The 26,206-nt window shown below is 40.8% G+C and overlaps 1 protein-coding gene and 1 non-coding gene across 3 annotated transcripts in view; both read right to left on the bottom strand.

Annotated features, from left to right (window-relative positions):
- The window catches only part of LOC115224867 (paramyosin), a 23,183-nt gene extending 1,362 nt beyond the window's left edge, over nucleotides 1-21,821 (bottom strand). The window contains exons 1-8 of one of the 2 annotated variants that reach the window (XM_029795819.2): nucleotides 21,305-21,821; nucleotides 11,079-11,694; nucleotides 9,830-10,015; nucleotides 6,967-7,096; nucleotides 5,278-5,399; nucleotides 2,735-2,842; nucleotides 1,819-1,928; nucleotides 1,204-1,375 (exon numbers count right to left, since the gene is read on the bottom strand). In XM_029795819.2, the coding sequence (XP_029651679.1) occupies nucleotides 1,204-1,375; nucleotides 1,819-1,928; nucleotides 2,735-2,842; nucleotides 5,278-5,399; nucleotides 6,967-7,096; nucleotides 9,830-10,015; nucleotides 11,079-11,694; nucleotides 21,305-21,306 (1,446 nt within the window). In that variant the 5' untranslated portion in view covers nucleotides 21,307-21,821. The remainder of the gene's footprint in view (nucleotides 1-1,203; nucleotides 1,376-1,818; nucleotides 1,929-2,734; nucleotides 2,843-5,277; nucleotides 5,400-6,966; nucleotides 7,097-9,829; nucleotides 10,016-11,078; nucleotides 11,695-21,304) is intronic. The other variant, XM_036513757.1, reaches the window with a different exon arrangement.
- On the bottom strand, nucleotides 6,608-6,679 carry Trnaq-uug. Its single transcript has one exon. It is a non-coding gene; the product is annotated as a tRNA-Gln (tRNA).
- Nucleotides 21,822-26,206: the final 4,385 nt, after the last annotated feature.

Below are 26,206 nucleotides of genomic sequence, written 5' to 3'. Positions count from 1 at the left end.
CAAATTGGCACATAAATGCACTCTGGTGTCACACAAATGGCACCCATGCTGGTGGCACATAAAAGCACACACTACACTCACGGAGTGGTTGGCATTAGGAAGGGCATCCAGCTGTAGAAAACCATGCCGAATCAGACTGGGGCCTGGCACAGCCTTCTAGTGCGCCAACCCAACGAAACCGTCCAACCCATGACTGCATGGACAATGGATATTAAATGATGATGATGATGCAGATACTTATTAAAATCCCTTCTCCATCACATCTCACTAGACAGCCACCACTATCATCAAGGTGTGGTGGGGGGAGGCCCTTCCAGCTAAATAGGCCCATCACAGTTCAGCCACACCACTGGGTGTGTGGAGGTATGTATATAAGTATCTGTGTGTGTGGGTCTGTGTTTGCCCCCCCCCCCTCTCCCCATCACTGCATGACAACTGGTGTTGCTTGTGCTTACTTCCTCGTAACATAGTGGTTTGGTAAAAGGGACTAACAGAGTAAGTATTAGGCTCTAAAAAAAATAAGTCCTGGGGTCGATTTGTTTGACGAAAACCCTTCCAGGCAGTGCCCCAGCATGGCCAAAGTCAAATGACTTGAACAAGTAAAAGTCAAAGGAAAGCATACACACATACACAACATTTCTACACGAGCACACACACACATGCATGACATATACACACAAGTATGTACACACACACATGCAACATGTGTGTACAAGTACACACACACAAATGGTATGTATACACAAGCACACACATATACAACATCTACACAAGTACACACACACAACATATACACAAGCACACACACGCACACCTTCGCACATGCAACCTATGTACACACACGCACACAGATTCACACATGCAACCTATGTACACACACTCGCAAGCACACACACGCACACAGATTCACACATGCAACCTATGTACACACACGCAAGCACACACACGCACACAGATTCACACATGCAACCTATGTACACACACTCGCAAGCACACACACGCACACAGATTCACACATGCAACCTATGTACACACACGCAAGCACACACACGCACACAGATTCACACATGCAACCTATGTACACACACGCAAGCACACACACGCACACAGATTCACACATGCAACCTATGCACACACACACGGCACACATATACATACACACATACACCCCCCCCTCCGGTGTATAATGAAAAGTTGTCTGACTTGTATTTTGAGTTTTTCTGCAAGCAAAGACGTCTTCTCAATCTGAAGACAACTGATCTCCCTTGGGGTCACTTCTCCGTCTTTGGTCAAAAGATTCTTACAAACCAACACATCTCCTGCTTCCAAATACATCATATTTTGGCCGACTTTCAGTTCCTCTTCAAGTTTAGCACTGAAAAACAGAAAAAACAAAAAAAGAAATGAATAATTCCTTACATTGCATAAGTACAAGGAATTGGATTTACCAGGTGGCAGGGGTGGGGGAATGGCTTGTGAGACATTCATGCCTCTCCAAGCTCCGCTCCTGGTTGTAATTAATGGTAAATCACTTCCATTGCAAATTGAAACTGGGTCTTGGAGATTCATAAAAGATGCGTGTGTGTGTGTGTAATGTGTAAGATGCATTCATGGTTGTGGGGTTGAGAAGCTCGCTTCCCTACCCCATGGTTTTAGGGTCTGGTCATGGGGGAAATATTACTTTGCTTGGAAACACTTGAATTCCATTTCACCCATGCAAGCATGATCATCCTCATCATGATTGTGTGTGTATTCATCCGACCCATGCTAGCATGGAAAATCAGATGTAAAAACAAAGAAACAAATGATAAAACTCACAAACTGTCTTCCAGCTTTTGATTTAGCTTTTCCAAAGCTTCGTTCTCTGATTTAACGGAAACAATCTGGAACTTCAAAGCTTTGATTTCAGACAGAAATTTCTTTTCGTTCTAAAATAAATAAATAAATAGATCAATAAATAAAATTTACATTTTGGATAACTTTAACCCTTTTAATACCCATCCACCTGAGAGTGCCTTCAGTTCTATGATACAAACTGTTTTTAAATAAATCTTCCATTAAAATTTCATGTTTTTGAATAAAACTTCCATTAAATTTTTTTAATGAATCTCCCATTAAAATTTCATGTTTTTAAATAAAACTTCCATTAAATTTGTTTAAAATAAACCTTCCTTTAAAATTTCATGTTTTTAAATAAATCTTCCATTAAAATTTCATGTTTTTAAATAAATCTTCCATTAAATTTTTTTTAAATAAATCTTCCATTAAAATTTCATGTTTTTAAATAAAACTTCCATTAAATTTTTTTTAAATAAACCTTCCTTTAAAATTTCATGTTTTTAAATAAATCTTCCATTAAAATTTCATGTTTTTAAATAAACCTTCCATTAAAATTTCATGTTAATGCCAGAAACACCAGCTTAATAATGAGAAAGTTATTTTACTAAATTCTCACCAGCAGAGTTTAGTTTCCAATGAAGGAAAGATACGCATAAGTGGACTGGTTACACCCCTGACATAGGCCACAAGGTTATGGTCTCACTATATATATATATCAACTCTTCAATTATGTAATCAAAATCCTATTGAGGCAACAAATTGAAGAGTTTGTGGGACCAATGCCAGTTCAAAAAACTCCAACAAAATGTCTTATTCTTCTGTTTTTGTCACCTAATTTGGTACAAAAAAAAACAAAATAAAAATCACCAACAACAAAACGACAATTGGACCTCACTTGTTTATGGATAATGTTTTGGTTCTGGAGATGTTTACATTCCTTCTTGGAACTTTCCAGGGCCTTGCTCATTTCTTCCTGTAGACACTCGAGATCTTGGCTGTTTTGCTAAAAAAGCACAACAAAACAACAGAAATATTAAAGAAAAACATAAAACCAATTTCATTTTAATGAATATTCCTTAACGAGGTGTTAAAACATATGATATATGGATATGTATAATTTAGGGGCATGTACATACAATATGGAAGCCTGTGTCATTTAGGGTCCATACTTATGGAAACTTTTTATCATAATGATGTTTGGGGGTCAAAAATTCAAAATCAGATGAATTGGTATCAAGTGGCTGTATGGTAAGTAGCTTGTTTACCAACCACATGGTTCCAGGTTCAGTCCCACTGCGTGGCACCTTGGGCAAGTGTCTCCTACTATAGCCTCGGGCCGACCAAAGCCTTGTGAGTGGATATGGTAGACGGAAACGGAAAAGAAGCCCGTTGTATATATATATGCATGTGTGTGTTTGTGAGTCTGTGTTTGTCCCCCTAGCATTGCTTGACAACCGATGCTGGTGTGTTTATGTCCCCGTCACTTAGCAGTTTGGCAAAAGAGACTGATAGAATAAGTACTGGGCTTACAAAAGAATAAGTCCCGGGGTCGAGTTGCTCGATTAAAGGCGGTGCTCCAGCATGGCCGCAGTCAAATGACTGAAACAAGTAAAAGAGTAAAGAGTATACACACATTTCCCATGATAGATCGCTAGCCACTACACATTCTTTATTTTCTCTCCTTGTTTCTTTCTGTGTTCCTTTCTGTAGAAGAGCATAGGCTCGAAACGTTAAAGACTTTTTCACTTCCCGAGCGTTATACTAATACATCTGTTTTTTGTCTACACCACCTGTCTTCGTCTTTTGTTTTTTCTTGTGAATTCTCCCTATACACACACACACACACACACATCATCATCATCATCATCATCATTTAGCATTTATTGTCCATGCTGGTATGGGTTGGACAGTTTGACCAGGGCTGGCACACTGGAAGGCTGCACTAGACTCCAGTCTGATTTTGGCATGGTTTCTACAGTTGGATGCCTTTCCTAATGCCAACCATTCCGAGAATTTAATGGATACTTTCATTATTATCAGGCTGGCAGATTCATTAAAACACTGGGCAAAATGCTTAGCAACATTTTGTCCATCACTGTGTTCTGAGTTCAAATTCTGTCGAGGTCAACTTTGCCTTTTATCCTTTCAGGGGTCAATAAATTAAGTACCAGTGAAACACTGGGGGCGATGTAATTGACTAGTCCCCTCCCCCAAAATTTCAGCCCTTGTGCCTCTAGTAAAAAGGATTATTATTATTATTATTATTCTATGTTTGACTTTTGCTTTATATTTGTACAAGTTGACTCCAAGTCTCTCCCAGAGACCTCAAGAGACAACAGGTTGGAAGTTCGTGATGTTGTTATGCCTAGTGTGCCATATATTTGGTTTTGTATTTAGTGTTGTACTAGTGAATGCCTAAAAAAAAAATAACTAAAAAACGAAAATTATATTTGTTTTAAAACTTGAGATTACATAGTATTTTGCGTAGGATATGAGCAGTTCCCATGAGCACTATCTTTTGAATTTTTGTCATTTTGGGGTTTCCTGGTATCTGAGTTAGGTAGCGATCAGCCCCTTTTGCTATCATTCCCAGGGCACAAACTGGTATTGTTTTAGTCTTCAGGTTCCACATTTTGCTGATTTCTATTTCAAGATCTTTATATTTGCTCAGTTTTTGGTAGGTCTTGACAGGTACATTTATATCGATTGGGACAGTCATATCAATGAGGAGGCATGTTCTTTGTTTGAAGTCTTTTAATATGATGTCTGGCCTATTTGCATCTATCTTTCTTTATTATTATTATTATTATTATTATTATTATTATTATTATTATGTCTCTGTATTATCATATGGATAGTCATGCAAGTACTCTACTATTATATTAGTCCCACTATACAAGTATTTAGAATTCTAGAGTTATGTGTATGTACAGAAAGCATAGGTTAGTGATTTCTGTGGCAATGGTGCTGACGAACGAGGCAGTCTCAGAAGAGTTAAGTTAAGTTAAGTTAATTTTTGGGCTCAAAAAGCAAAAAGCAAGGCCATGTAGGGGGACATGGAGTTATGTACAGGGAGGGTGTTCATGCAAAGAGTTCAGGCCACTTGTGGTCAAGAGAGACTTTGAACCGAGCGGTCGTCGGCATCTTCGCCATCTCGCCCGGCAGCTTATTCCACGGATCCGTAACCCGGACGGAGAAAGCCCCTCTCCTTCGATTGAGATGAAATCGTCGCAGATAGAGCTTTTCGGAGTGACCCCGCAGCCGACACTCTGGAGCAGGAGTGAAGAACAGCTCTTTCGAGAGGTTACACTTTCCGCTTATGATTTTGTGAGCAAGAATGAAACAAGATCAAGAAGAGACTGAAACAAGGCAGGAACATGCTGCTGCCATCCCTAGAGAAATATTAGTTCGTGAGTCGTATGGCAACGGTGGACTTACATGTTGCTGCTTAAAACAGTTCTGTAGATGACCCATTTGTTCCAACAGGGTTGTGTATTGGTTCGTGAGGGTGGTGAACTCCTTCTGCAGGGTTTTGTTTGCTTGTTTCTCCTCTGTTGACTCTGGTTTCGTAAAAAAAAATTTTTATGAAAATTTTTTTTATATACATATAATACATATATACACACATACATACATACACACATGCGTACGTATGTGCATACATACATACATACATACGTACGTACATATATATAACGAACTAACTGTTACTTTCTCAGATGCAGCACGGATTTTTGTCAGTGAACGGGTCGCGGTCTTAAAGCGACGAAAATATTTTGACAAATTAAACTTAAATGTTGAAGTGAATCGAACGGCTTTTGTGTGTTTCTTAAATGGCTTACAAACACCTTCCACGCTGCAATAATTTTTTAAATAAAGGGAAAAAGACAAAAAGGTATATAAAAAAATAAAGTTTTGATGGTTAGCAAAAATAAAAACATAAAGAAATGAAGGGATATGAGTAGGTTTTTGGCAGGGCCTATGGTGTGGGGAGTGCAGTTCAGCCAGTATACCAGACTCATAGAGGCATGTAGCTAAGTGATTAGGGTGTTGGACTTGTGATCGTAAGATTGCGGTTTCAATTCCTGGATTGGGCAATATATTGTGTTCTTGAGCAAAACCCTTCATTTCATTTTGCTCCAGTCCACTCTGCTGGTAAAAGTGATTGATCCCACCCTGAAGTGGAAACCCCTCCAGAGAAACTAGGAAACCAACTCTATGCTCCTTACAGAGTAATGAGGACTGACCATGCAGAAAGAGACTGGGGGATGCATGGCTTCGTGGTTAGGCTGTTGGGACTCATGATCATAAGATTGTGGTTTCAATCCCTGGACCGGGTGACGCGTTGTGTTCTTGAGAACTGAAGAGCATGGAGAAACCATGAGAGACCTGGAGAATTAAGGTGGAGGGGGGGGGGGGCTCTTGTGAATTTCTGATGTGTGGAGAAGGCTCCACTGACCACCACCACTCTTCCAGCTAACCCCTAATTGTTCCCAAATCTGACTCCGACTCCACAGCCCTGGAGTAAAGATTATTTGCCAACATAACATGGCAGTCCTGGTTTAGGACGAATGTTGCTGTAATTTAGCCCCAGGAGACATCGCCTCCAGCTGGCCATACGTCACGATCTGAATCCTTATATTTTCGAACAAGGGAGTCTAGCACCCCCACTCAGCTCAAAACAATATTCCTAGATTCAACAGAAATCATCATCATCATTGTTTAACGTCCGTTTTCCGCGCTAGCACGGGTTGGACGGGAAATTATGAGGTCTCACCGAGACTTGAACTCGGATCGCTGGATTCAAAGTCCAGAGTGCTAACCATTACACCATGAGACCAAATATGGTAACAAAAGGGTTAAAGTGATCTAAATTAAAACCTGCCATCAAAATTGTGTTCCAAACGCCAGCTTAATAATGGCAAAGTTATTTTACTAAATTCTTCATAATTTAAGGAATTTATTGAAATGGGTTAATTTAGTCAACAGAAATAGGGTAAGAAAAAGACTTAAAATAAAACATCATCCTAATTAACAAGACTAAATTATTTTACACCCCACCCCCAAATCATATCTCCACGAAACCCTTGAATACAATTATCAAACATAGTACCAAGTAGACCTCACTTTTAGGGGCCAGAAGCATTTGGTAGTTTTTCTCTATTTTACTTCTCAATTTGCGTTCTTCTTTCAGTTTGGTTTGACATCCAGCAATCTCCATCTGTTGTCTTTGATGAGCATCAGTTAAATCTCTCACCTGGGGATTGAACACATGAAACAGTTAAGGCTCTCATTAGTACCTTGTACCACGGCAGGCATGTTTGTATATATGTGGTATATAATAAAATAGGTCGTGTGTGTATATCATCATCTTTGTTTAGCGTCCGCTTTCCATGCTAGCATGGGTTGGACGGTTCAACTGGGGTCTGGGAAGCCAGAAGGTTGCACCAGGCCCAGTCTGATCTGGCAATGTTTCTACAACTGGATGCCCTTCCTAATGCCAACCACTCCATGAGTGTAGTGGGTGCTTTTTACATGCCACCGGCACAGGTGCCAGACGAGGCTGGTAAACGGCCACGGTCGGATGGTGCTTTTTACGTCCCACCAGCATGGAGGCCAGGCGAGGCTGGCAACAGCCACGAACGGATGGTGCTTTTTACGTGCCACTGGCACGAGGCCAGTCGGGGCGGCGCTGGCAACGGCCACGTTCGGATGGTTCTCTTACGTGCCACCGGCACTGGCATATATTCGGTATATATAACAGGCTGTGCATATATATATATATATATATATAATATATATGTGTGTGTGGTATTAACACATGAAACTCTTGGCCCTTGAGTCACTCTGCTGCTAGAGGGACATCTACAGGGGTCTTGTTGAAGAGGACGAGCGAAAGGTAGTGATGAGGTATGAGAGAGGACATGGGGAGGGATGAGGGAGTGGATGCTTTCACAAGAGTGTGAGGGGGAGTAGAGATGTGGAGGTAGAGGTTAATGTAGTGAGTGGTAATAAACAAGGGAGGGGGTGAATAACCAGTATGTAAAGGGGTGAGCTGGGAGATAATAATAGGAGTGGCTCAGGGAAGGAGAGTAGAATGCTGTGCAAGGTGTAGGAGGAGCAAAGAGGGAGATATAGGGATACATAAGGGGCCAGAGCAGGTAGGGGTCGTGATGGTAGATATGGGATGATATTGAGAATGATGAGGCCTATGGGAGGGTCAGACGAGTTGTTTTGAGAAAATTTGGTTTAAATGTTTGACAACTCAGCACCGTCCATTGGACGGAGGGCGTTTTGCTCGTATGTATGTATAATATATATATATATATATATATCATCATCATCATCATCATCGTTTAACGTCCGCTTTCCATGCTAGCATGGGTTGGACGGTTCAACTGGGGTCTGGGAAGCCCGAAGGCTGCACCAGGCCAGTCAGATCTGGCAGTGTTTCTACAGCTGGATGCCCTTCCTAACGCCCACCACTCCGAGAGTGTAGTGGGTGATTTTATGTGCCATCGACACAGGTGCCAGACGAGGCTGGCGAACGGCCATGCTCGGATGGTGTTTTTTACGTGCCACCAGCACGGAGGCCAGTCAATGCGGTACTGGCTACGGCCACGTTCGGATGGTTTTCGTATGTGCCACCGGCACTGGTACCACAAAACTACAAATTCCATTAATGTTCATCGAGTTTGCTTTTGATTTTGTCCATTTTGTCCATTTTCACTTGCCTCAACAGGTCTTCACAAGTAGAGTTATATATATATATCATCATCATCACCATCATCGTTTAACGTCCGCTTTCCATGCTGGCATGGGTTGGACGGTTCAACTGTGGTCTGAGAAGCCCGAAAGCTGCACCAGGCCAGTCAGATCTGGCAGTGTTTCTACGGTTGGATGCCCTTCCTAACGCCAACCACTCCATGAGTGTAGTGGGTGCTTTTTACGTGCCACTGACACAGGTGCCAGATGAGGCTGGCGAACGGCCACGATCGGATGGTGCTATTTACGTGCCACCAGCACGGAGGCCAGGCAAGGCTGGCAACAGCCACGATCGGATGGTATGGCTATTTGTGAGTATGTATGTGTGTTGGGTATGTGTTTTGTCAAGCTAGTCTTACTTTACCCTAGAAAATTCTTTGTCAGAGATACTCAGTTGCTAAGCAACTACCAGAAGTGCTAACATCATTATTATCATTATCATTTTAACGTCCACTTGTTCATGCTTGTATAGATTGGACAGAATTTGTTGTGGATAAATCAAGTACCTGTTGTGTGCTGGGGTTGATTTAATTGACTGGTCCCCTCTCCTTCAAAATTTCAGGCCTTGTGCCTAGAGTAGAAAAGCAGATAAGGAAGGTGTTTAGAAAGGAGTATGGCAGAATGGGGGAAAGGGCAGTGGCACAGGAGGAGGCGATTGGTTGAAATAGTATGGGCAGGGATGGTGCGGGATGGAAGTAGTTTGGAGACGAGGGGGGGGAAGCATTTGTGAGGGGGTAGGATGTAACCTGCAGATTTTGCTCTCAGCTGAGGACAGCAGTTATGCAGTACTAGAGGTGGTGGTGGTGGAGGAAAATAGGCGGGGTGGGTGGGATGGAATGCTTGATGTGTCGGAGAGGTGGGTGGGGGCACAACCTCATCATCATCATCGTTTAACGTCCGTTCTCCATATTAGCATGGGTTGGACAGTTCGACCGGGGTCTGGGAAGCCAGGAGGCTGCACCAGGCTCCAATCTTGATCTGGCAGTGTTTCTACAGCTGGATGCCCTTCCTAATGCCAACCACTCCGTGAGTGTAGTGGGTGCTTTTTACGTGCCACCAGCACAGGTGCCAAGGTGACCTCGAACATACAAGTATATCTGAGTGGCATGCATGTACATACATGTGTGAATGTGTCTACACGAGTAACCATATCTACATGTGTGGACGTTTGTCCATGTATAAACAATGTCCATTTCTAATTAACCCAAGGATTCCAAATACTGACCTCCTTCTTCTCAGAGTCTACCAAAGTCTTCAGTTGTTCGACCTTGTTGAGTAGGGAAAGGTGGAAGAGTTCCAGGTTTTCATGGGAATTCCGCTCCTCAATCAACTCCTTCTCTATCTCGGACAGACTGTCAACCAGGTTCTGCTTCTCAGCCTCCAGGACGGCAATTTTGTTGCTTGTGTCGGTCTGGTGTAGGTTTAAAGTGAAAGCGGGAGGAAAACAGAGAGAGAGAGAGAGATGAGAAAGAGGAAGGTGAGACAGAAAGAGGACAGTGAGAGAGACAAGAGAGAGATAAGAAAGGAGAGAGAGAGAGATGAGAAAGGAGGGAGAGAGATGAGAAAGGAGAGAGAGTGTGAAAGGGGGAGGAAAACAGAGAGAGAGAGATCAGAAAGAGGACAGTGAGAGAGACAAAATAGTGACAGAGAGAGAGGACAGTAAAAGAGGGAGAGATGAGACAGAAAGAGGACAGTGAGAGAGAGAGAGAGATCAGAAAGAGGAAGAGACAGAAAGAGAGAGATGAGAAAGGAGAGAGAGAGAGACAAAATAGTGACAGTGAGAGAGAGGACAGTAAAAAGAGAGAGATGAGAAAGAGGAAGATGGAGAAATACAAGACAGAGCTAGAGAGAAAGAGAGAGAGAGGGAGACAGCAAAAAAGAGGAGAGAGAAAAGAGACATAGGGAGGGGGGTAGAGAGAAGAGAGGGAAAGAAAGAGGAAACAAAAATGAAAGAGAAAAATATGAGACTCAGAGAAGCAACCAAACCAAAGTTATTTAGAGAAGAAAAGAATGGGGCCATACTGGAGCATTATTTACATTATTTACATTTGATGGATATTTGTCCTCGTCTTGTTTGTTGTTAACACAACGTTTCAGCTGGTATACCCTCCAGCCTTCATCAGGTGCCTTGGGGAAATTTCGAACCTGGGTTCTCATTCCTAAGTCCTGGGGTCAATTTGCTTGACTGAAGGCAGTGCTCCAGCATGGCCACAGTCAAATGACTGAAACAAGTAAAAGAATAAAAGAATATACGCACACAACAGGCTTCCACATAGTTTCTGCTTGTCAAATTCACAACGGATTCACTGGTTTTGGGCCAGAGAGAAAAGACTCTTGTGAAAGGTGCTGCACTTTGAGACTGAACCTAAAACTATTTGCTTGCAAAGTGAGCTTCTTAATCACGCAGCCATATTAATTCTATACTGCTACTACTACTACTTCTCACGTTTCTACTACAAATAAATTGTAATTACCTTTGTTTGATAAGCTTCAATTAAGGATTCCTTGAGGTTCCTTATTTCATCGTAAGCTTTATTTTTCGCTTCCCTTTCCAACTTCAATTCTTGCCGGAGACAAATCAGTTCATCGTGCTGCAATTGGCTGACGCTGACGCCATCCTGTAACTTCACGGGGCTCTTTAATGCTTCATTGACCCCGTCTTCTCCGCCCTCCCCACATCGCAGCACATTCAGGGCTTGCTTTAAATTATTTACTGTGCATTCGGCTTTAGCCAAGCGTGACGTCAACACAAAATCGTCTGCATGCTTGAGCGACTGTCTAGTCTTTGTAGAGCATGATGACACGTCTGAGGTTCTGGTTGTATCGAGGTCGGTGGTTTCGCTGTCGTAGGGCCGAGGGACGGTGTTGGAATCATCTGAAATCATGGTTGAGAGATGGCGAGAAAGAAAGTGAGCATCCTCTTCCGCAGCAGCCAGTCGCTGATTAAAGACTTTGAGGGATTTCTCATTCAACGGAGGCAGTGAGTCAGCCTGTGTAATGTTCCTGTCACATTGCTTGTTCTTTTTATTTTTATTGTTGTTGTTGTTGTTATTGGATTTAGAATCAGCCATTACCAAATTAAGGAAACACCTGGAGAGAGAAGAAAAACAAGAAAATTTAAAACAAAAAAAATACACAGAAAAGAAATTAGTTTTCTTATATGCGACCCAGGAAGACCTGGGATGAGGTGGTGAAGCATGACCTTCGAACATTGGGCCTCACCGAGGCAACGACTAGTGACCGGGACCTTTGGAAATATGCTGTGCCTGAGAAGACTCGGCAAGCTCAAGTGAGACCATAACCCTGTGGCCTGTGCCAGGGGTGTAACCAGCCCATTTATGTGTACCTTTCCTTCATTGGACACTAAACTCTGCTTGCAAAGACCTGTTGAGGCAAATGAAATCAAAATTGAAATCAAATTCGATAACTGGCATCCGTGCTTGTGGAGCGCTAAGAGTACCATACGAGCATGATCGTTGCCAGAGCAACAAGCTGGCCTCCATGCCAATGGCACGTAAAAAGCACCATTCGAGCATGATCGTTACCTGCGTTGCCTTATTGGCACTTGTGCTGGTGGCATGTGAAAAACATTTAAGTGAGGTTGTTGCCAGTGCCATTGGACTGGCTCCTGTGCAGGTGGCACATAAAAAGCACCATTTGAGTGTGGCCATTGCCAGTACCGGACGACTGGCTCTGTTGCCGGTGGCACGTAAAAGCACGCACTACACTCAGAGTAGTTGGCAGGGCATCCGGCTGTAGAAACTCTGCCAGATCAGATTGGAGTCTGGTGTGGCCATCTGGTTTGCCAGTCCTCAGTCAAACCGTCCAATCCATGCTAGCATGGAAAGCGGACGTTAAACGATGATGATGAAGATGATGTTTCTGATTTCTCAAAGAAATCAGAATGTTGGATAATGACCGAAAGTGTGTGACTGCAAATTCAAGTGGCCAAAACGGGGTCCCTCCAAGGAATCTCTTCTAGAGCAACATTACTTGACATGGTGCATAACTCAGAAACCGGGGAGTCTCTCCCGGTCAAGCCACTATTTCTCTGCATTGAGAGGTCACAACTCTGGCACTCGGGACACGAGATTAAAATGGCAGAGAAAAGAATCACAAGACAGATTCTTCAAGCTGAACCAGTCAGCAAGAAATCGAAGGGTGATGGTTGGATAACATCCAAAGTCTTAGTTGGTTATGGCTTCAGAATCCAGCAACAAAGTGTAGTGACAGTCGCTTCTGATAGGACTCCATAGACGAGGTTCCCAAGGATTCTACCCTCTACAAGCCTTCCAGGAATGATGGTCAGAAAAGATGGATGGATAGATCACAGGCCCACTACTATGGACATGGGATTAGAATGTCACAGGGAAGAATTGCTAGATGGGTCCTTCGAACCAATTCGGTCAGCAGGAGACCAAGGGGTAGACCGAGACTGTGATGGTTGGGTAATGTCAGTAGCCTTAGTTGGTTATGTTAGGGGATCCAGCCAGAAAGTGTAACAAGAGTTGCTTCTGATAGGATCCTAGGGAGGAGATGCCTGAAACCTCTACTCACACGAACCTCTCAGGAATTGTGAGTGGAGAAGATGGATGGATATGTTTCTGATGGAAGTGAAAATGTGATTATGTTATATTCATGCCTTTCTGAAGCATTGGATGGAGAATGAATTAGCTTGGAAAACCCAAAACTGGGTTGCTGAAACTTTTTTGTCAATGCAATCTGCTCTGATTTTTTGAACTCTGATTTTTATTTATCACTTTCCCACCACCACCACCACCACTTAGTTGAGGGGGGCTTTTTCTTGTTCAAGTAACTTGGCAACCTCACTGGTGCCGGTGCCACAAAGTGAACACCAAGTGTGCTCTGTAGTGTGGTTGGTGTTAAGCTGACACTGGAGTTCAGCATGGCCCTTCAACTTGCTTGATCCTGACAGCCTGCACATGGCTGACACTTAGAAGGGATGACAGGCTAAGTTGAACTTGGTGGAACTTGATCTCAAAATGCAAAGTGCTGAAATGAATGTCACTGTTTTGTCCAATGTGCTGCCTTGAAAATAATAATAATAATAATAATAATAATATAATAATAATAATCCTTTCTACTGAAAGCACAAGGCCTCGAATTTAGTGGGAGGGGACTAGTTGATTACATCGACCCAGTCTTTCACTGGTACTTAATTTGTCGACCCCAAAAGGATGAAAGGTAAAGTCAACCTCGGCAGAATTTGAACTCAAAACATAAAGACAGATGAAACACCGTAAGCATTTCACCCAGCGTGCTGACGATTCTGCCAGCCCGCTGCCTTAATAACGATAATAACAATAATTCTTTCTATGATCCCTTTCTGTCCCCTCTTCAACTTGTACACTCCTTCCCAGCAGGTAATCCCTCCCTCTCACTGGTCGTCTTTCTTTCAGTCTTCCCCTCCTTCCTTGCCTGTCCTGGGGTAGCCTAGTATCTCCTCTACAGTAAGACACCCACCTCTTTCCCTCCGTGATACTCTAACCTCTCAGCTGAGAGGTGTTTGTCTTGCAAGCTACCTCGGTGACCCCACTGGTACTGGTGTCCCATAAGAAGCACCCAGTACACTCTGTTAAGTGGTTGGCATCATGAAGGGCATCCAGCTGTAGAAGCTATGACAAAACAGACAATCGGAGCCTGGTGCAATTGTCTGTTTAAGGTATAGTATAAGACACTTGCCCATGGTGCCACGCAGTGGGACTGAACCCAGAACCATGTGGTTGGTAAGCAATGTACTTACCACAGCCACTCCCGCACCCATGTCCACATTTCTTCTTGTTTGTTTTCACCTTTGTTCCTCGTCCATTCTCTAAAGTCCTCATCCTGAATATTACTTCATTCGTATATTGTATATTGCACATTGATTTCATGTTTGAATGTTCACTTTCTGTATTGCACATTTTTCTATTTCTATTTTGTCCATTAAGATATTTAAATTCATTTCAATTAATGGAATTACCTTAAAGGTATGATGGTGATTTGATTACTCTATGAAGGCTGACTTGTGGCCAATTCTTCACACACAATCTTTTTGTTAAGGGAAATTTGGTTGCTTCAATGAAAATATTTAATGAGACCCTATGGAATTCCTGGCAGGGATTTGAAACTTCCACTAGAGTGTTTTGTTATTATTTCTAAACACCCTTACCTATTGGGGCCATCAAAGAAGTAACAATTTTTAAGAGAAAATTAAGATATTTGAATTTATTTCAATTATTGGGCTTACTACAAAGAGTTGAATGAGTTTTGGTTGCTATGACAACGCTGTCTTATGACCCCCCCCCACTTCTTCACACACAATCTTTTTGTTAAGGGAAATTTGGTTGCTTAAATGAAAATATTTAATGAGGCCCTATGTAATTCCTGGCAGAGACCTGAAACTCTACAGGTGTGTTCAGTTACTACTTGTAAGCACACTTACCTGCTGGGCAATCAAAGAAATAACAACTTTAAAGAGAGAATTACCATATTTAAATTTATTTCAATTATTGGGTTTACTATAAAAATGTTGAGGGAGATTTGGTTACTATATCAAGGCTGTTTTGTAGCCCCTTCTTCACACACTAACACACAATCTTTTCATTGAGGGAAAATTGCTTGCTTAAAGAATTATTTAATAAGGTCCCTTGTAATTCCTGGCAGAGATTTTAAGCTTCCACTTCTAATCTCCCTTATTTACTGGGCCATGAAAGCAGCTACATCTTAAGGAGACTATCAAGATATTGAAATTTACCTCAATCGTATTGCATTACCTGTGGATATCCTTGTTGCTTATTTTGATTTTAATCACCTTACTTTGAAATTGTATGGCTAATGTGATCACGTGACTGACCAGACCATCAGATGTTGCTACACATCGCTAGTCACAGTGCGTTCGCATTGTTTTAGCCTTCGAATGACGCCACCCCCTGCTGTCTAAGCGAGCAGGCCAACAGAAGAAAGAGTGAGAGAAAGTTGTGGTGAAAGAGTACAGCAGGGATCACCACCCCCTGCCGGAGCTTTTAGGTGTTTTCGTTCAATAAACAGTCACAACGCCCGGTCTGGGAATCGAAACCGCGATCCTTTGACCGCGAGTCCGCTGCCCTAACCACTGGGCTAATACCATACTAAATTCTGTTGCCTCAACTTAAATACCTGAACTTAAGTATCTGAATATATATATATATATATGTGTGTGTGTGCTTAGTCTGAATATATATATATATATATATATATTCATTCAATACTGCATATGTGGTATAAATCAAATGTTTTGCGAGTAGGGGACAGTCAGTGGGTGCATAACTAATACTTAGATTATGAATCCAGAAAGATAAAGTTAATACCAGGGGGGTGGGGGACGCTTATTTAACAATACAGTCAACTGATTGTACTCAAAGACATTTGATCCTCTACTCAAACTCTTGTGTCACTACTGCAATGCCTGGGTACGTGTGTGTGTGTGTGTGTGTGTGTGTGTGTGTATCCTTTTACTTGTTTCAATCATTTGACTGTGGCCATGGTGGTTTTAGTTAAACAAAATCGACCCCAGGACTTATTCTTTAGAAGCCTAGTACTAATTCTATCGGTCTCTTTTGCTGAACCGCTAAGTTACAGGGACGTAAACACACCGGCATTGATTGTCAAGTGGTGGTGGTGGGGAATAAAAAAGCAGACACACATAAATATATAGAGACAGCAATGCCTGTGCTTAGATATCAGGTCATCCCATAAGTTCTGTCTGAATTTTGAATAAAGAAATTTTTTTATATAAAAGAGAGGTTGTGTGCTGTCTGTCTCCTACGATTTAGATTCCTTACTACTCCCACATTTTGCGGTGCAGTTTAACCAAAACCGTGATTCATATCGAGCCCTTCTGGGTATTAGTGCGCGTCTACGATTTAAAAAAAATTTACCATCAATTTTTCCCATTTTTTAATTCATTTTTGGCATATATAAGGGAAGTAACTCTCTAAAAATTTATTATTAAATCTCAGAACGTAAACAGCTTCAGTAACAGCCCCCCCTTTGTGGTTAGCCATATTGAGATGGCTATTATACTTTACATCTCTAAAAATGCTTATATAGTTATTTCCCTTACAAACCCGAGCAACGCCGGGCGATACTGCTAGTTTTGAATAAAGAAAACAAGTGATCAAATGTTATATCTAATTAAAATTTAGTCATCAATGTACTTTCCTTGATTATCTATGAATTCTTGCCATCTATTTACAAGCTTTTTAATCCCATCAATGTAAAACTCTTTTGGTTTTAAAGCAAAGAACTCTGAAATGTCAGTTTCGACCTCCTCCTGGCTTGCAAAAGTTATGTCCCCCAAATGATTCTGTAAACTACAAAACAAATGGTAGTCTGAAGGAGCAAGGTCGGGAGAATAAGGTGGATGAGGAATTTTTTCCCCAACCAAGCTCTTTGATCTTCTGTGATGTGATCTTTGCAGTGTGGGGTCGTGCATTGTCCTGATGAAACATCACTCCATTTCGATTCACTAAAGCAGGTAATTTTTTCTTCAAAGCTTGTTTCAAATGCTCCAATTGCTAACAGTAGACTTGAGCATTGATTGTTGCATGAGGTGGTAACAATTCAAAGTGAATTACTCCTTTGCAATCCCACCAGATAGGGAGAAGAACCTTCTTCCCATGAAGTTCCCTTCTCAGTTGTAGTTGAGCTTTTTCCCTTTTACCAATCCACTGTTTACAACGTTTAACATTTCGATAGAAGATCCATTTTTCATCACCAGTCACAAGTCTATCCAAAAAAGGGTGAAATGAGTTCATGAGAATGGAGAGAAGAGCACATGTCAACTCGGGATTTGCGGTTGCTTTCGGACAATTCATGAGGCACCCATATTCCAAGTTTAGGAACCTTTCCAAGTTGTTGAAGATGACGATGAACAGTTGTATGGTTTGAACTAAGCTTTATTGCCAATTCTTCAACTGATAATGCAGGATTTTCTTCAAGTAATGTCTCAAGGAGCTTATCATCAAACTCAACTGGATGTCCTGTTCAATCTTCACCTTCAAGGCTGAAATCTCCATTTCTGAATTTTGCAAACCATCTTCAGCAAGTTCTTTCATTCAAGCATTCTTCCCCATAAACTGAGTGTATGTTTTGAGTCGCTTCAGCTGCAGAGTTTCCTTTTTTTGTACTCATAAAGCATTATGTGCCTTAAATGCTCTTTGGACACTTCCATGTTAGAAAGGGTTTTAATCAAAGAAATTTTAATTCTATTATTCTGTAAAATAATATTTAATTAGTTTAAATGTACACAAATGCATAAAAATAATTTAAAGTTCCATTGGACATTCTAAAATACTATTAAATTTCATTCAATTTTAAAAAAGGTAAAATCGGACAGAACTTATGGGATGACCTGATATATATAGTTTGATTTGAAAACCCCACTAGAATGGGAGAAAGCGCTATTACATGATCTAAATTATATGATATATAAAAAATGTAATATATAAATAAATATCTGTAAATATAAACCATCTGATTTTCTGAGTACCTCATTTCTTCTAATATATATATGTACATACGCAGTGAAGCTATACATTAGCGTTGTATTTATTACGTTCGCTATTTTCCAGTAAATATCGGTACTTCGTTGTGCCATTTATTTACTTTTATGTATATATATATATATCATCATCATCATCATAATCGTCGTTTAGCGTCCGTTTTCCATCCTAGCATGGGTTATATATATATATACACACACACACATATATAATTTTAAAATGATTGTTTTTAAAAGTTAAGTAAAAAAGACTTCTATAACAACATGTCACTGACCTCCCTAGATCAAGTTTGTATAGAGTCTGTCTTTTGTGTCCACCGTGTAAAAAAATATACACTTGACACAAAATGCTATATACAAGCTTGACCTACAAAGGTCATTGACATACAGTTACAGAAAAATTTCTTTAAATATTTAAAAATTCTTTAAAAAAAATCTTTTTTTTTACAAGAGTTTGTAGATATTCTTTTATTCTTTTACTTATTTCAGTCATTTGACTGTGGCCATACTGGAGCACCACATTAAGGACCCCAGGACTTATTCTTTGTCAGCCTCGTGCTTAGTCTGTCAGTTTTCTTTTGCCGAACTGCTAAGTTACAGGGTCATAAACACACGGACATCGGTTGTCAAGTGATGGTGGTGGGGACAAACGCAGACACACGCACACATAAATATATACATATATATGTATACGAAGGGCTTCTTTCAGTTTCCATCTACCAAATCCACTCAAAAGGCTTTGGTCGGCCTAAAGTTATAGCAGAAGGCACTTGCTCAAGGTGCCATGCAGTGGGACTGAACATGGAACCATGTGGTTGGTAAACAAGCTTCTTATCATCATCATCATCATCATCGTTTAACGTCCGTTTTCCGCGCTAGCACGGGTTGGACGGTTTCGACCGGGGTCTGGGGAGCTCGGGACTGCCCCAGGCTCCAGTCTAGTCTGGCAGTGTTTCTACAGCTGGATGCCCTTCCTAATGCCAACCACTCCGCGAGTGTAGTGGGTGTTTTTTACGTGCCACCTGCACAGGTGCCAGAGGGGTCTGGCATCGGCCACGTTCGGATGGTGCTTTTTATGTGGGGGGGGGTGCAGAAATATATAGGGGAGCACCAGTGGGGGGGGGGTTCAGAGAAATGATGACAGGTTCTAGGCAAGTAGAACGTAGGATATCAAGAGAGGGGTAATGCATGGTGAAATAGCGTGTTGAAGAGGGGGGGTTCGAAGAGTAGACACCTATAATGGTGGTGGGAGAAGCGACATCCGGTATAGATGGAACAAAAATATAGAGATATCCGGTATTGGTGGTGGGGGTGGGCAAGGGCAGGTGCACTGGGAATATGCGAAGGTTGAACTTTAGAGGAACGGGCGGGAATGGCGATGTTTTTAGGGTGGCATGTAGAAAGAAAAGGAAAGCAAAGCAGATTGGTGGTTATAAGTTCAAAACATTTAAACGGTAGACAAATGTATGTATGTATGAAAAAAGAAGGGAGAAATCTTAGCCTGCTCATGGACATCGCTGTAAGCCAGGGGAAGAAATGATAGTGAATGGTGGAGATCGAATTAAAGGGAATATGCGAAGGTTGAACTTTTAGAGAAACGGGCGGGAATGGCGATGTTTTTAGGGTGGCATGTAGAAAGAAAAGGAAAGCAAAGCAGATTGGTGGTTATAAGTTCAAAACATTTAAACGGTAGACAAATGTATGTATGTATGAAAAAAGAAGGGAGAAATCTTAGCCTGCTCATGGACATATATATATATATATATATGATATAATAGTTGTTGTGGTCCTAGTAGTAGGCTATAGTAGAAGATACCTGACCAAGGAGCTACACTGTGGAATTGAACCCAGAACCATGAGGGTGGGAACCAAGCTTCTTACCACACAGCTATGCCTGCGTTTATAAAAAAAATATACATATCAGCTGTAGAAAGCATGGCAAAGCAGACAAATGGAGTCCAGGCAGTTGTCCGTGCGTCCAACCAATGCCAGTATGGGGAATGGATGTTAAATAAAAATTTTTTAAATAAATCTTTCATTAAAATTTCATGTTTTTAAATAAAACTTCCATTAAATTTTTTTTTAAATAAATCTTCCATTAAAATTTCATGTTTTTAAATAAAACTTCCATTAAATTTTTTTAAATAAACCTTCCATTAAAATTTCATGTTAATGCCAGAAACACCAGCTTAATAATGACAAAGTTATTTTACTAAATTCTCACCAGCAGAGTTTAGTGTCCAATGAAGGAAAGGTATGCATAAGGGGACTGGTTACACCCCTGGCATGGGCCACAAGGTTATGGTCTCACTATATATATATATATATCAACTCTTTAATTATGTAATCAAAATCCTATTGCAGCAACAAATTGAAGAGTTTGTGGGACCAATGCCAGTTCAAAAAACTCCAACAAAATGTCTTATTCTTCAGTTTCTGTCACCTAATTTGGTACAAAAAACAAAACAAAACAAAACAAAAATCACCAACAACAAAATGACAATTGGACACACAAACACATATACATACATATATATACATATATACGACAGGCTTCTTTCAGTTTCCGTCTACCAAATCCACTCACAAGGCATTGGTCGGCCCGAGGCTATAGTAGAAGACACTTGCCCAAGGTGCCACGCAGTGGGACTGAACCCGGAACCATGTGGTTGGTAAACAAGCTACTTACCACACAACCACTCCTACATATATATACATATATATATATATATATATATATACGATGGGCTTCTTTCAGTTTCCATCTACCAAATCCACTCACAAGGCTTTGGTTGGCCTGAGGCTATAGTAGAAGACGCTTGCCCAAAGAGCCATGCAGTGGGACTGAACCCGGAACCATGTGGTCGGTAAACAAGCTACTTACCACACAACCACTCCTGCACCTGTTAAAATTTTGAAGCTACAAAATAATGCCTGATTAATTAAAAATAATGTTAATGAAAAAAAAGAAAAACATGACATTTGAGAGAGGAATGAAGTGAATGCTGAAGGATTAAAATGTCTGATTGTAGAAAATACGAGACTGAAAATAATTGGTCTTCTTTTGAAAAACTATGTATATTAAAGGCGGTGCTCCAGCATGGCCGCAGTCAAATGACTGAAATAAGTAAAAGAAAAAAGAAAAAATATACATACATGCAGCAATTAGTACTGGCCCTGTCTGTCTGTCCGTCCTCTCTCTCTGAAGTAAATATACAAGTCACGACTAACGAACCTGTTGCTCTGCCGAAACGATTAGGCTTTACCTGGGGCTATGACAACACCTGATGTCTGTGTGTCTGTTGTTGCCATGGTGAATAAGACACCTGGACAAAGAAGAAAAAAGAAAAGGAGGAAGAGGGGTCGGTTGGGGGGGGAGTGAAAGCAATTAATGGGAGGGAGGGAGAGGTGAAATTAATAAAGCTGCTGGCAGGAGGCCATGGGCGGAATGGGGTTTCCGCTTTGTTGTTGTTGTTGCTATTGTGGTTTAGTCCTGAGTGGCAACCCTGACTGAGTGAAAACAATCCACCCACGACCTTTCCAACTTTCCATTGGATTTTATCTATGTCCCTCACTTCTCAAAACTACAGGGTTCTATTTGTGGGAGATTTAGTAGCTATTTCTAGCAGGCCGAATGACCACATGAAAGCTGCCTTTGATGGGTGACATTAAAACAGTTCTGTGCTGGTGTTGATGTTGTGTTTAGCCCTCGGCCAGTCGTAATTGAGCAGATCTATAATCAAAAGACAACCCAGTCATGACCATCCTGTTTTTAACGTGTGTGAGATTGTTTTTTTTTAAGGCAGTTGAGTGGATTTGAGAGTGATTTTGCTGCTGTTTCTAGCAAGTCAAACAATCAAGTAGAAGTTGACTTAAGCATACACAAACACACATGCTTACGTATTCACACACACACACACACACATATATACATACACATGTATATACACACATACAGATGTATACATATGTATATATACACATATTCTCTTTTTCTCTTTTACTTGTTTCAGTCATTGGACTGCGGCCATGCTGGAGCACCGCCTTTAATCGAGCAAATCGGCCCCGGGACTTATTCTTTGTAAGCCCAGTACTTATTCTATCGGTCTCTTTTGCCGAACCGCTAAGTGACGGGGACGTAAACACACCAGCATCGGTTGTCAAGCAATGCTAGGGGGACAAACACAGACACACAAACATATACAAACACATACATATATGTATATATATGCATACATATACATGTATGTGTGTATATATATATATATATATATATATATATACACACACATGTATCATCATCATCGTTTAACATCCGCTTTCCAGTACCAATAAGTACCAGTTGCACACTGGGGTCAGTGTGTAATTGACTTACCCTTTCCCCCAAATTTGAAACCAATAATTGGGTTGTTGCAACTAAAACTCAGCCATTGACTCCAGTTTGAAATCTTTGTTATTAACGGATGAATCCAATAAGACACTAAACTCATACCTCTTGGTATTTACTTCCATCCTTGCACCTGGTTTTCTGTTTAAATTCTGTTTTGCTCAACTTTGACTTCCATCCACCCACCCACCCAGGATCAATGAATTACATACCAGTAATATACTATACTCTTTTACTCTTATTTGTTTCAGTCATTTTGACTGCGGCCATGCTGGAGCACCACCTTTAGTCGAGCAAATTGACCCCGGGACTTATTCTTTTGTAAGCCCAGTGCTTATTCTATCGGTCTCTTTTGCAGAACCGCTAAGTGACGGGGACGTAAACACACCAGCATCGGTTGTCAAGCAATGCTAGGGGGACAAACACAGACACACAAACATATACACACACACATATATATATACATATATACGACAGGCTTCTTTCAGTTTCCGTCTACCATATCCACTCACAAGGCATTGGTCGGCCCGAGGCTATAGCAGAAGACACTTGCCCAAGATGCCACGCAGTGGGACTAAACCCGGAGCCATGTGGTTGGTTAGCAAGCTACTTACCACACAGCCACTCCTGCGCCTATGGTCAACATAAAACCTTCCTTCTTTAAGGTAAATATCAATGATTTAGGTGTTACCGTGTGACTTCTTCAATAGATATGTTCTTACAAAAAAGGCATCAATGCCACAACTACTCATTTCTTTGCATTGTCTGCAGAGAAAGTGGGAAGTTAGACTGAAATGATAAGTTTAACTGAACTTTAATGTACATGAAACAAATCTGGTACTTTTAAAGTAGGTGAAACACATACAGTGCTTTTAAAACATGATGATGATGATAAAAGTGTGTATGTATATTATCTATGTATATATGTACTAGCAGTATCGCCCGGCGTTGCTCGGGTTTGTAAGGGAAATAACTATAGAAGCATTTTTAGAGAGTTATAGCCCCAAAATAGCAAAAAAATGCATTAAAAATGGAAAAAAATGATGGTAAATTTTTTTTTAAATCGTTGACTCATCGTAGACATTTTTAGAGAGTTACTTCCCTTATATAATAGCGAAAAAATGCATTAAAATGGCCATATCAGATGAAATTTCTTCTGGTGAATTTTCTTTCAGCTAAAATGTTTTCAGTGAAGTTTCCTAAGATCTTGCTTTACATTTGAAATATTTTTATAAAATTGATTTTTCAGAAAGTTTGGATGGTCAAATAGACTGAGTGGAAGAGATAATAGTTGACAGGGGCTGGGATTAATGTGGGCTTGAATGGTTGATAAGTAGGGATGACGATATCCTGTTTGATCTTCCTCAGTATCCTCTTCTGTATCCATGAAGGGCCTTCCCCATTACACTGTTGCCCCATCTCCCTTACAGAAGCAATTTTGGTATCGTAACATTATGGTTGTTGCAAACATTCACTGAAGCTTCATTTTCCTGCTTGATATCTATCTATATTTATTTGACTGCGGCCATGCTGGAGCACCGCCTTTAGTTGAGCAAATTGACCCCGGGACTTATTCTTTGTAAGCCCAGTACTTATTCTATCGGTCTATTTTTACCGAACTGCTAGGTGACGGGGACGTAAACACACCAGCATCGGTTGTCAAGCAATGCTAGAGGGACAAACACAGACACACAAACATACACACATATATATATATATATACATATATACGACAGGCTTCTTTCAGTTTCCGTCTGCCAAATCCACTCACAAGGCATTGGTCGGCCCGGGGCTATAGCAGAAGACACTTGCCCAAGATGCCACGCAGTGGGACTGAACCCGGAACCATGTGGTTGGTTAGCAAGCTACTTACCACACAGCCACTCCTGTGCCTATCTATCTATATTTATTCTATTCTTTTACTTGTTTCAGTCATTTGACTGCAACCATGCTGGAGCACCGCCTTAAATGGTTTTTTTAAGTCAAAGAAATCGACCCAAGGATTATATTCTTTGTAAGCCTTAGTAGTTATTCTATCGGTCTCTTTTGCCAAACTGCCAAGTTACATGGATGTAAACACACCAACATTAGTTGCTTAGCGAGGGTGGCAGGAGGGGGAATCAGTCCGATTTGGGGAAAACGGAATTTTCAAAAATGTCTGTCATCTTGCTGTCCTTGTTTCAATACACGATGTAATGCTAGTGAAAAATATGATGTGTAGTTGGACAATCCAAGGTCTATTTTTCAGCATGTTGGCATAGAAAATTTTTTTCTTTTGCCCTTATTTATAATTATATATACATTATATATACGGTGGCACGTAAAAAAAACACCATCCGTTCGTGGCCGATTGCCAGCCTCACCTGGCCCCCATGCCGGTGGCACATAAAAAGCACCATCCGATCGTGGCCGTTTGCCAGACTCGTCTGGCACGTAAAAAGCACCCACTACACTCATGGAGTGGTTGGCGTTAGGAAGGGCATCCAGCCGTAGAAACATCGCCAGATCAAACTGGGCCTGGTGCAGCCTTCTGGCTTCCCAGACCCCAGTTGAACCGTCCAACCCATGCTAGCATGGAAAGCGGACGCTAAACAATGATGATGATGATGATGATGATGACGGGCTTCTTTCAGTTTTGGTCTCCAAAATCCACTTTCAAGACTTTGGTTGGAATGACAGCTGGTCTCTCTTAAGAATATTTAAAAAAAATTTTTATGAAGATGACAGAAAATAAATTAAGACAAAAAGTTTTACTTTCATCTTAATCAGTTTTGAACCTTGGTCGGGATGTCTTACAGTTCCTTGTCTGTGCACAACTTTAACCATTGGCCTACTGGGTCCTCCTTTAAGGCAAAAATAAGATGAATAACGAAAATAGGTTTAGATATCCTATTTTGAAACTGATTTCAGCTGTTGCACTGATGGTTGTGTGGTATAGGTAGAAGTTTCAACTTGTCCCTTAAAAATGCTTGATTGACATCGAAAAAAATAATTTATAGAGACATAAAAAAAAGAAAATCTTTATATATAAAAGAGAAGTTGTGTGTCTGTCTCCTCCGATTTAGATTCCTAACTACTCCCACATTTTGCAGTGCAGTTTAACCAAAACCGGGTATCTTATAGTCGTGATTCATATCGAGCCCTTCTGGGTATTAGCACGCGTCTACGATTTAAAAAAAAATTTAACATAATTTTTCCGCATTTTTAATGCATTTTCGCTTGGTTTATATAAGGGAATTAACTCTCTAAAAATGTATTATTAAATCTCAGAACGTAAAAAGCTTCAGTAACACCCCCCCCCTTTGTAGTTAGCCATACTGAGATGGCTATTATACTTTACATCTCTAAAAATGCTTATATAGTTATTTCCCTTACAAACCCGAGCAATGCCGGGCAATACTGCTAGTGTTATTTAACCCTTTAGTGTTCAGATTATTCTATCAAACAATGCTTATTGATTCCCATTAATTTGAATTAATCATGCATTATCTCATATCTTCAAGATCTTGATAGTGTAATTACTTCATGTAGAATAACATTGTAGGGTAGGTGTGAGGGCCTGGATCTGGTCAGTTTGAACATAAAACAGATTAAATATTTTGGCCGGATATGGCAGGTTTAAATACTAAAGGGTTAAAGGGGAAAGACATACAATTTTCATTTTCACTCTG

This window comes from Octopus sinensis, linkage group LG26 (assembly GCF_006345805.1).
Source record: "Octopus sinensis linkage group LG26, ASM634580v1, whole genome shotgun sequence".
NCBI classification, from domain to species: Eukaryota; Metazoa; Mollusca; class Cephalopoda; order Octopoda; family Octopodidae; genus Octopus; species Octopus sinensis.
This window is presented reverse-complemented; position numbering and strand designations above follow the sequence as displayed.